The 12566-nt window shown below is 36.9% G+C and overlaps 1 protein-coding gene across 4 annotated transcripts in view; it reads left to right on the top strand.

Annotated features, from left to right (window-relative positions):
- The window catches only part of TBX15 (T-box transcription factor 15), a 165411-nt gene that overhangs the window by 145197 nt on the left and 7648 nt on the right, over window positions 1-12566 (top strand). For all 4 annotated transcript variants that reach the window (XM_007485284.3, XM_007485282.3, XM_001362919.4 and 1 more), the window contains exon 7: window positions 1961-2058. In XM_007485284.3, coding sequence (XP_007485346.1) covers window positions 1961-2058 — 98 coding nt within the window. The remainder of the gene's footprint in view (window positions 1-1960; window positions 2059-12566) is intronic.

The raw sequence follows: 12566 nt of genomic DNA, 5'->3' as shown, positions 1-12566 counted from the left end.
AAGGCAACAACTATTTCATCTTCAGTGCTTAGCTCAGGGACTAGCACTACAATAGGTACATAATAATTGCTTGATGATTGATTGCTTCCTGGTACATTTGGAAGGCATTGGATTCAGATCACCTCTTCTAGCTAAAACAGGAAAAATCTATTAATCATTCCCTTTAGGCATTTATCTCCCTCTGGCTGGCCTTCTTTCATTACTGACAGTTTTTGTGTCCTCTGTCTTAATAAATAACTATGACACAATATATAAAAAGCATTGCAGATACAAATGGAAAAGTAATGCAATTCCCCCTTTGAAGAATTTTTATGATCCTTCTTAATTCTGTTGCTTTCCCTTTGTTGACTTCTTGCTTATCCTGTATCTTGTTTGCATCCTGAATATGTTTCTTCCTCAATAGACTGAGAACTTTGAGGGAAGAGACTATCTTTTACCTTTTTCTGTAACCCCAATGCTTAGCACAGTTTCTGGCACCTAGAAATCACTTTTTTTAACATTAGAATTGATACTAGATATTGATTCCAAGGCAGAAGAGTGGTAAAGGCTAGGCAATTGGATTTAAGTGACTTGCCTAAGGTCACACAGCTAGGAAGTATTTGAGGTCAGATTTGAACCCAGGACCTCCTGTCTCTATGCCTGGATCTCTATCCATTGAACCACCTAGCTGTCACAAATGTATGCATTTAATAAATATTTATTTTATTAAAAAAACCTTACTTTCAATCTTGGAATCAATACTGTGTGTTGGTTCCAAGGTAGAAGGGTGGTAAGGGCTAGGCAGTGGGGATGAAGTGACTTGCCCAGGGTCACCCAGCTAGGAAGTGTCTGAGGCTAGATTTGAACCCAGGACTTCCCTCTCTAGGCCTGGCTCTCAATCCACTGAGCAACCCAGCTGCCCCCTCAATAAATGTTTATTGACTGATTTGACTGACAAATAGTTGAAACAACCCATATGAAAGATTTTAATAGCAAGTCAGATAGAAAAGTCCCATGGTCCTTAGGATGCAGTGACAAAGCTGACAGTTATATTTCTTCAGTGTCTTATTTTGAACCATTAGATAGAACAAGGACTTAAGAGGCAAGAACTTTATTTTTTTGGGTCTTCAGAAGCTTTGGCTATAGCACCTGCAGGAGGAACTCCTTGGCTGGATCTCCAGAGGAGTTTTTTCCCAGTATGATGACAGAAGACACTGGGATAGAAGCATTGGTATTCCCAAGGTTATTGGGTTCAGGGTCTTGGACTATTTCCATGAGGATCTGAGGAAAGATGGTGGTGGTGGTAGTTTGACCTGCCTAGCACATGCTGCATTCTATCTACCCCACAGGATGCCCTCTTTACTAATCCACTTTGCCTTTTTCTGTAGGTAATAGTTGATGGAGATGGTTGGCTCCTTCTCCAAATGTTGTTGATGGCGGTGGGGTGGTGTTACCATTTCCAGAGCTCCAATGTCTCTCATTCATATCACTTGGTCTGTTCATCTATTAACTCTTTTAAGCCATTGATGTTCTAAAGACCACTGCTTTGCCCCTTGGGTCAGTCATGAATGATTAGGAACCATTAGGGTAGGGAGAAGAAAGCTCTAACTATTTTTAGATTTCAAAGAGAGTTGAAGGTGCAATTGGAAAACCCAAGATTAACGTAAAGTATCCGTGCCTTTATTATCCAACTGGTGATACTACCTGCCAGAAGGTCAGAATGAAGTTGCAGCAGGGTTTTGGATTGGTTCATAGATGGTCTCAAAATGGGCAAATTCATTTCTTTTCCCTGAGAGTTGATAGCATCAGCACATTGTGCTTTTCTAGGCTAATTTATTCTGGTGGAGGTGATCTCTCAGTGGTGAGGCAGGCACCGCCGCTTGCCAGGTGAGAGAAGTTAGCCTTGTCCTTTCTGTCCAACTCAATGCATTTCTTGGGCTTATTTATGTCTTCTTCACCTGGCTTTCTTTTCATTCCATAGGACTGGACTGGAGGCCATTATGGAAACATATGCTTTCTGGAGACCACCTGTGCGTACACTCACCTTTGAGGATTTCACCACCATGCAGAAACAGCAAGGTAAGCCACTGGATAATGGCCGCTGGCTGGGGACAGGGCAGGGGCAGAGAAGGGACGAGGCACAGAACCTTAGTTAGGACATCTGGGCTCCAGCTGAGTCATGGGATTGTGCTGACGGCTATGAAATGAAGAGAACCTGGGAATGACATAAATAACCGGAGCGTCATCACTTGGGTGGGTGGGGGATGGGATTACAAACCCTCAGATCTGATTTTCACTATTAAGTAGCACTTTATCTGCCCTCCCATTTTCTCCATTTTTCCTCCTTTTTCTCCTAGGCATTTAACAGAACTCTGGTAATTTATCAATTTTCCTACAGCATTATCTCCACTATCAATATGATTGCCTTGATATATATGAGGATCCTGGGGCATAAAGAGTTGGGTGTGTTGATTTGCTTAAGGTCTCTCAGTGACTTGGGGTAGGAAAAATATTAACTGCACTCTCAAATCTACTGTTTTAGCCCCCTAAGACACCCTACCTCCCTTACTTATTACCTTGTGTGTGTGAGTTTTTTCTTTTAATTTAACATCATTGCTCTTAAAGAAAGATATGGAAAGCTTCCAAAAGAATGGTCTGAGAATAAACTATACATATTTCAAATGAAACCTCAGATGGAACTAGACTATTTGTTCCAACTGTTTTCCTTTCAGACTTCCTCCCCCACTCCTTTTTCCACCTCCTACCTTCTATAGTCTAGATAGGTGGTTTCAAACTCAGAAAGAAATGGAAGTTGTCAATTTGGACATAAAGATCCCTGCAGGCTGCCTATTAACTTAGTTTTAAAATGCAATGTTACCTATATATTATTGTATTTTAATCTATTTTGTTAAATATTTCCCAATTATGTTTTAATTGGCTTTGCTCCCCACTCAGGAGTGTTGCAGACTGGGGTATGTGTACTTGACACCTCTGATCTAGATTATAGACTAGGGTTGGTAAGCTAGAGCCTGTGTATCCATTCTCCTTTCCTCTTAAGCCCATGGTCTGTGTACAATTTTCATTGTCATTCTCTGGCATCCTGACTCACTCCAACTCCAGAATGTCAAAATGAAAGTTGCTGTGTGAACTGTGGGGTAGCATTCCTAAAAGTATACAAACCATCAGGAGTGTGCTGGGGCCAGCTCAAATAGCTCAATAAATTGTTAAATTTTCATTATGAGCATTTGCCCTTCAACAATCATAAAAGGCTGCAAATCAGGGCTTGATTTATTTTTTGTTGATCATCTAGACTTAAAGTGACAGAAAACATGGCCATAAAGCAGATTGAACTTAAAAATGTGTATAGTATTGTTTTTTCTTTCTGGATAGCTGTTGGTTCAACATTTATCAGCATATTACTGCTAATCACAGTTTGAGATGCTTCAAGATGAGTTCAAGGGTTTTAAAAAAACAAAAATATTTTTTGTGCCGTGGCAGTCCAGTGAAATCTACTGACTTCTCAGAACTAGTCATTTTTTAAACAATGCAGAAATCATGATGGCATTTTCTTTTTTAAAAAATTATTTATTTAATTTAGAATATTTTTCCATGGTTACATGATTCACCTTCTTTCCCTCTCCTCCTCTCACTTCCCTCCTGTAGCCAATGAGCAATTCCACTGGGTTTTACATGTATCATTGATCAAGACCCATTTCCATATTATTAATATTTGCACCAGGTTGATTGTTTAGAGTCTGCATCCCCAATCATATCATTATCTACCCAAATGATGAGGCAGTTGTTTTTCTTCTGTGTTTCTTCTCCCACAGTTCTTTCTCTGGATATGGACAGTGTTCTTTCTCATATGTCCCTCAGAATTGTCTTGGATCATTGCATTGCTGCTAGTAGAAGAGTCCATTACATTCGACTGCCACAGTGTAACTCTCTGTGTACAATGTTTTCCTCGTTCTGCTCCTTTTAGTCTGCATCAGTTCCTGGAGGCCATTACAGTTCACATGGAATTCCTCCAGTTCATTATTTCTTTTAGCACAATAGTATTCCATCATCAACAGATACCACAATTTGTTCCGCCATTCCCCAATTGAAGGGCATCTCCTCATTTTCCAATTTTTTTGCTACCACAAAGAGCAAGGCTATGAATATTTTTGTACAAGTCTTTTTCCTTATTATCTCATTGGGGTACAAACCTAGCAGTCTTTTAGCACCCTTTGGGCATAGTTTCAAATTGCCTTCCAGAATGGTTGGTTCAATTCACAACTCCACCAGCAATGCATTAATATCCCAATTTTGCCACATCCCCTCTAACACTTACTACTTTCCTTTGCTGTCATATTAGCTAGTCTGTTTGGCATAAGGTGGTACCTCAGAGTTGTTCTGATTTGCATTTCTCTAATAAGAGATTTAGAACACTTTTTCATGTGCTTATTGATAGTTTTGATTTCTTTATCTAAAAATTGCCTATTCACATCTTTTGCATGGTGGCATTTTTCTAAACAAAAAATTAAAAAGGGATAGAAATGTAAGGGGTTGGTAAGGATGGAGGAAGTAGATTTGAATTGGCATGGAACATTTTACCCCATTCACTAAGCTGAACTCACCATTTGTCACTGATCAAAATAGTGTCATGTGACCAAATTATCAGTTTTTTCTCCACTCTGATCTTTGATGATAGTTATTTAGATAGCCAAAGCCATTCAGTAAGCCTTGCTGTGGATGCCTACTCTCATGTTTTCCTTCTGACTGACCCACACAGAGCTGATAGAGAGGAAATCCACATTTGTAGGGTTGGAATTTTTCCAGAAGTTAGTTTTTGCTTTTGTATTTGTTTTTGGAGGTGAATAGTCTTCTATAAAAATTAAAATATATCTCAAAAATAAAAATATATTTTAAGAGATTTATTAATGATCATTAGAAATAAAGGAATAAAAGGGATACAAAATAAAACCATGTGCCCATGGCTAATCAGCCATTTCAAAACACCCGCCTTACCACCACCATGCTCACTGTCATCAAGCCTGAGAGTCCCAAGAGGACTGCCCACTTGCTAATATCCTCTGTCTACAGGAAGTATGTAATGACAGGAAGTCAGTGGGCTCCCAGGAAATGTAGTTCTTTTTTAGGGTAACAGATTTTCAGTTACACACTTCTTACCTCTTTCAGTTTTTGGAAGATGTCTGTGAACTTAATTATTCTTGTTCCATAGGGTGGTTTTCAAAGTTGGATCAGAAGTAATCATCTGCATCAGGTTTTTTAGCAGGTATTTTGCCAGAAAGGCAAGGCAGCAATATCTTCACTTTGGGAAGCATTGATTTCTTTCCACTCCCAATCCCATACAAGTATTACCTTCCTCAAGCCTTTGCATTCATTCATCACCATATCAATGAACATAAAATGACTAATATGGATGGAACTCTTAAATCCATGAGCTAATGGAGTGCTGATGATGCTCAACCAAAATGAGAAACTTAGATGGATTAACTAGGCATTATTACTCCAATGCAGATTTCAATTTTTTTACATGTTCCCAATCAGTATGATTTTCACCCATTTCTTTCTGTAAATTCCTTTTACAAGATTCACCCAGCATGTCAGAAGTCTTCTTTTTTTTAGCACCTAAAGGATACTCATGTAGCAGTCAGGCTGACCATTCTTGTTTGATAGGTTGAACTTCTTTTTCATCATTATGTGTCCTTGTTAATGTCTTTTACTGCACTTGTTGAATATAAATCATTATTGGCAGTGTGCTGTGATCTAGTTACTCTCACCATCCTTACTATCTCCTCTGTGCAGTCTTCATGTTCATAGTGAAGTTAAATGACTTGCTCAAGTCTATGACTATTCAGGTTTATTACAGATGCTTAGAAAACATTTTGGTTTAAAAGAAGCTAACCTCTCAAAGCATGATGTCATCATTGAAATCTGCTTATTACCAGGGGAACAAAAAGAACCTGGGATTATTGAATACACATGGTAATGGGATGGGGCACTAGGAAAAGCCAAGAATCTATTAAATAGTTTAATTGGAATATATTTTTGAACTTCAGACTGAACTTGATCCAGATTCTCATGATTAAAAACTATGTGGCTTAGTTCCTTGACTTTAACAAAGGACATAAAATCAGCAACAACCTCCTCCCTCCTCCCTAAAGCTGAAGGCTTCCAATAACTCTGGGCAATGTCACTCATAAATGAGAGGAAAGAACCCCTGTTCTTCTGTATGGAATTGCTTTGTGTTTCTCCAGAAGCAGAGAGGAGGAGTGGTTTTCTACTGGAAACACCAATGGCAAATTGGTTGCTTAACCAGTTCTTCTTAGTAGAGGAAAGAGAATATTAAGCTATGTCTATGCAATACTGGACATTTGGAAGAATACAGAGTTATTCAGCTATCCAGATGTTATGCCTAACTGGCACCAATTATCTGAACATTGGAAATGCTCCAGGGGGAAAATAAGGAATTTTTTGTTTTTCATTTAGATACTGCCATGGTGTAGACACACAGCTTCGTGTGAATCTTGAAAAGGATCCACCATTCTTTCTAGGTTAAGATAGAGTCAATTTTCCTCACAGAAGCAGGAGTGGACAGAAGTATTTATTACCAGGGGAAAACAGAAAGAGATTAAAATTATTGAATATGTATGCTGAGGATGGGTTAAGGAAAAAGCCAAGACTCCATTGAATCATTTTGTTGGTATGCAGCTGCAGGGAGGGCTGAAGACCATTTTGACTTTCAGTTTCAGTTCATCGACAACAGATTTTTGAAAATTCTTAGGATCTTCTATCAATTTGACACTGGTGACAAGAGTTACCTATGGTGTTTAAAACTCCATAGTGGCTGGCCTCAAGTATTTTGGTGGTAGTAGTATGACTTTCTTCTGGAAGAAATTGGAATTATTTAGCCTTGAAAAGTCAGGTCCAAAGATAAAAAGGGGGCTATATTTATATATGGAAAAGGATATTATTTGGAAAAAAGGATTAGGTACATAGCTTCAGAGGACAGAACTTGGACCAATGGGTGGAAATTATAAGGAGCAGGATTTAAACTGGGTACAAGGAAGAATATTTTATTTGGGCCATCAAAGAGTACAATTGGCCACCACTGACAGGTTGTGAACTTCTCATCCCTGCAAGTGTTTAAACAAAGTTTGGATGACCACCTGTTAAGAAATTGTAGGGGGAATTTCAATACTAGAAGGAAGGACAGTTTTGATGATTTTATAATATATATATTTTTAAGTTTAGAGTCTTTCTATGTCTCCAGGCATGCAATACTTGTTTTTTTTTTCTATTACACCAAACTGCTTAAATAGAATAGGAAAAACATATAAACCAACAAATTATAGGAAGTTTCACCCTATGAAGCTACCTTCTTCCTAGGCTGGATTTAGCTTGGATGCACTTATTTCTATCTTTGTTGTTCCCATTATATATGTTACTTAAGGGCATAGTCTGTTTCCATTTTTCTTTGCATCTCCAGTACTTTGCACAGCAACTGGCACATAGAAAGTGCTTAATCAACCAATTAATTAAAAAATAACATTTATTAGGCACTTACCATATGCTAGGTTCTATGCCAAATGCATATTGAGTGCTTGGAATGGAAACTGACACGATTAGTTTTCAGTTAAAATTATGAAAAATCAAATAGATAATTTGTATTCATTAAATATGAGGGAGTGGTTTTTTAAATTTTATTAAAACTTTTTGTGTTAGAATTGATACAAAATATTGGTTCCAAGGCAGAAAAGCTGTAAGGGCTAAACAATTGTGGGTTAATTGACTTGCCCAGGGTCACACAGCTAGGATGTACCTGAGGTTAAATTTGAACCCAGAACCTCTTATCCCCAGGTCTGACTTCCTATCACTGAGCCACCTGGATGCATCTAGGAAGTAGGGTTTTTTTTTGGGGGGGGTATTTTTTAATCAGTCACTGCTTAGATAATTTTTAGCTTAATTTATAGATTAATATAATTTTTTTCTCTTTAAAAAGTTGACAATGTATCAGTAACTCACATATATACAAAATGTTCATAGAAATAGACAACCTGCTCTTCCATGAAAATAGAAGCTTTAGTAAATGGTATCTAAGATGAGAAGTTATGGAAGAAATTGTTCAGCTCAGTCACAGTTTAACTGGAGATGAATTAATTAACCCCATTCTATACTTTAGTTTCTTCTGTATAAAAGAAGGGTAATAATAATAGTGTTTATTAGTGGATTAAAGTTTGCAAAATGTTCTACAAATATAATTTCACTCAATAACTCTGGGAGATAGGTAGAATTATTATCCCCATTGTAGAGATTAGGAAATTGAGGCATATAGAGGCTATTTGCCCAGATTCACATAACTAGTGATTGAGGCCAAATTTGGACGCAGGTCTTTCTGACTCCAGATCAAGTGTTCTATCCACTCCAATACCTCCTTCCCAGTTCTTTGGGCTTATATTAAGGAAAAAGAGATGTTTGAAATTATGTAGTAAACTCACTGCTAATTGACAAGAGCAATGGTGTTAATGGGTGATAGCACTCCCCCCCCCCCCCAACGATTCTAGTGGTTATCATAATGCTTTGGAAGCACGTAATAGATTTTTTTTTGTACTGAACTGCTTAGCCTGTGGGCAGGAAGACCTCTCAACTCCAGTAGCATATGGATTTTGGAGATAAAGGTCAAATAATAAAAGATTTAGTCTATAAGAAAATGACAGCCTCAAAGTTGGAAGAGACCCCAGAGGTCATCTATCCTCACCCATATTTAAACCATCATCCCTTTTCCAACTCTTGAGATAGCCCATTCCAATTTAGAACATCATTGATCATTAAGAAAATTCTTCTGACCTCCTAAAAATTCAAGCTGTCCAACATATTTGGGGATTGAAATTGTGAATTCACATATGTTCCTTCACTTTTTTCTTTGCTTATGCTCTAATGGCTTCCTTTCAGTCTTCAACATCTATTAATAGATAAATATAGCATTTGTTAAGTACTTACTATGTGCCAGATAACCACTGAAGTCAATAACACAAGCAAAATAAGATGGCTCTTTCCCTATTAGAGGTGCTCAAACCAGCAAGAGAGCCAACTGTTACCTTTTCAGTATGTGCTTTTAACCCCCAGAAATAGTAACTACTCCAAATCAGGGCTCAATTGATTATTTTGTTGATTGACTCAACTTAATGAAATGTTAATAATGCAGATTAAAATTAAAAACATGTATGTGTATGTATTTTCTCCCCAGAGAGCTTTCTTGTTAAACATTTTCTTGTTAAACACTTACCCCTCTCTTGCTCTATGAACATTTTTCGAGCTTAGCAGGAATACAGTGGGAGGCTTAGGAAATGAAGTCATCATTGGTGATTATTGGATAATGATAATAATAACAACAATAATAATATTAATGGACATCTATCTAGTGCTTTAAGATTTAAGATCTCATTTGAGATACTCATTGTGACTACCCTCAAGGGGCTTACATTCTAACGGAGTGCCTGGATGGTGGCAAGGTATCTGATGAGGTGACAAAGAAGTCAAGAAAGTGGGTTGGGTCAGGAATGAAATAAGCATGACTAGATCCCCTTCTGAAATATTGATCTAGGCAAGGAAGTCACAGGCTCAGAGCCTGGGGCTATAGGGTGGAGTTTTTTGCTGAGTAAAAAGCTAATGTAAAGAAATGGAGTAGGTCAGGTAGGTGATATAGTGGATAAAGCTTTGGATTTAAAATCAGGACTCATCTTCCTGCGTTCAAATCTGGCATTGGACACTTACACCATAGGTAATCCTAGGCAAGTCATTAACCCTGTTTGCCTCAGTCTCCTCGTGTGTCAAATAAAGTGGAAGGAAATGGGAAGCCACTTCAGTAGTTTTGCCAAACCTCGCATGAGATCACAAAGAGTTGGGCATGATTGAAAAGAGTGAACAACCACAAAAAGGAAATGGAGGAGAAGTCTGGAGATAATAGTAATCCAGTTTGTTGGATAGGCAAGGTTTTCTTGAAAAAGAAAATATTTTTATGGATACATTTTGTTTTAATGCAAAAGACACTACCAACAACGCCTTAAACTTCCTACAAACAGTTAAACAAAACCACATTATAGAGTAGTTTCTATTGATAGCATGCCATTTCCCCTTTTGTAGTTTACTGGTTGTTAACAGATAGAAATAATGTATGCTTTAATGATTAATAATCTGGGTTCTAAATTGTCTATTGTATTGACCTGAGTTTTGTTGCCTTTTGGTTTTTTTATTTATTTACATTGTTGTTGTCTTTGTGGATATTCTTTTATTACATTCACTCTGCATATTTTTATACATTTTCATGATTCCCTGAAATTCTTATATCTGGCATTCTTATTATTCCATTCCATTCATATGTCACAATTTGTTCATCCATTTCCCAATCATTGAAAACATATTTCGTTTCCAGCTTTTTGTTATTAAAATAATGCCATTATGAATAGTTGTGTGCATATGGGTCTTTTCATGCTGTAATTAACTTCCTCAAAGCAGAAAACCCAGTAGTGAGATTGTTGGGTCATAGGATATGCAAAAAACTTAGTAAATTTCCTTGCATAATTTCAGATTGTTTGCCAGAATTGTTAGGATTAATTCAGTGCTCTGCCGATAGTCAATTACTTTACTCTTTTCCTATACAGTTCCACCACTGAATTTTTCCATCTTTGATTATTTGATATCTTGTTAGGTATGAAGTGATATCAGTTGTTTTAATTTTTGTTTCTCTAATTAGATGAACAAATTTTTAATATGGTTATTGATAGTGACATTTTTCTTTTCTTTTGAAAAACAATTGATTGTATTCTTTAACAGGCTTTCTTAAAGAACAACTTAAGCTTGTAGATTTAAGATTTTTATTATCAATATTTAAAGTAAGGATCCCCTCTATTCTTTCCTTCAATTCTAGATGTATTGATTTTTTTGCATAGAATTTTTATGATCTCTATGCCTCATCGCACAGTGCCTTTGTTGCACAATTGGGAAAAAACCCATACAAGCTATAACCTTTTATTCTTTATCTTTATGCCATGATTTTCTATAAAACATAATTGTCTTGACTGACAAACACATTTATAATAAGGGATATGTGTACATATATATGCATATGTAGATATGTATGCATGTATGTATATATGAATATATGTAGCTAGTATTTGTGGTAGTAGATAACTAGGCTGCTATTGCTCAGGGAGTTGGAGAAAGTTTCAACAATGTCACTACTTTTCATTTCCTTCCTCTCAGTTAAATAACTACAAATATCAGAACGTGGCAATGAAGGCAATAAAATCCACAGTACAGAATGCAATGATTTTACAAGGTAGCTGAAGGGAATTGAAGAAAGAAGTGAACAATGCTACAAGGAAGTGCAGTGGGTGGAAAAAGACCAGTTGTGTGGCATAGGGAGGAGACCTCCAGGCTATGAAGATAGGCAAAAGGAGAGAGCATCTGTAATACAGCTAATCTGCATGTAATCAAGTATTGCCTTCATAAATTCCAGGTTTTGTTTTTAAAGAAAAGGAACCTGAAACTTTAAAATATAGTTCTTGAATTTAATGAGAAAGTTTGTTCTCATAGTTAACTTTTCAAAGCATGAAACTACACAATTCCCATCAGCAGTATAGAATTTCACATTTACTTTATGAGAAATAGAGGATTTCTTGGTTGGGTAGAATAGGATTATGCTTATTAATATTTTTGGAATTAGTTTCTGCCTCCATCACTGCATCAGAATAATAGGAACCTAATTACTCAGAGAATTCTATTATCTTAGAGTTGGAAGGGACTCTAAAGCCCAACTTGTTCTATGCAATCTGAGTAGGAATTTCATTGAAAACATCACTCACAAACAGCCTCCCATCTTCTGCTTTAAAAGCTCTATTACTCAGGAGTTCACTCTCTCTTGAAGGGCCCATTCCACTCTTAGATAGCTGGTTATGAAGAAGTTTTCTTGAAATCTTCCTTTCCTGCAAAGTCCAACAATTTCTCCTGGTCTTGCTTTTGGGACCCATCAAAACAAATCCAATTTCTCTTCCTTCTGGGAGACTTTTTAGTACTTGAAGACATTGATTATGTTCTCCCTAAGTCTTTTTTCCTAAACAGTCCTACTTCATTCAGCTGATCTTCATATAGCATTGTTTCATGTCGATATTTAGAGAATGAATCAATCAATCAATCCGTTCTTAGAACAGAGTACATTTTACCTTTTACCTGTTTAAATAAGTCCCCAAGAAGGGCTTCTCAAGGACATCCAGTGAGTCAGCAGTCCTCAGGGACAGATGCCATCAAGTTATACAAGAGGAGTATCTGGCTCATGGAATCAAGTAATTACATGGAAATTTATTCCCTACCAACCCAGATGGAGTTTTTTTTTCTTTTTCCTTGATGTTTTTCAATCTAAAAAAAAAAAGAAACAAAAGAAACAAAAGAAAACTTTATGTGAAAACTTCCATAATGCAATCTGGAAGTGATCAATTTAAAGATGCAAAAGTCAGCAGGTTTGGCATTTAGGATTTTCACAGACACATTTAGCTTGTCTTCATAGTACACTTGTATTATTCTGG

The sequence above is a fragment of the Monodelphis domestica genome, chromosome 2, assembly GCF_027887165.1.
Source record: "Monodelphis domestica isolate mMonDom1 chromosome 2, mMonDom1.pri, whole genome shotgun sequence".
NCBI classification, from domain to species: Eukaryota; Metazoa; Chordata; class Mammalia; order Didelphimorphia; family Didelphidae; genus Monodelphis; species Monodelphis domestica.
Note: the sequence above shows the minus strand (reverse complement) of the source record. Positions and strands in the feature narration are given on the sequence as shown.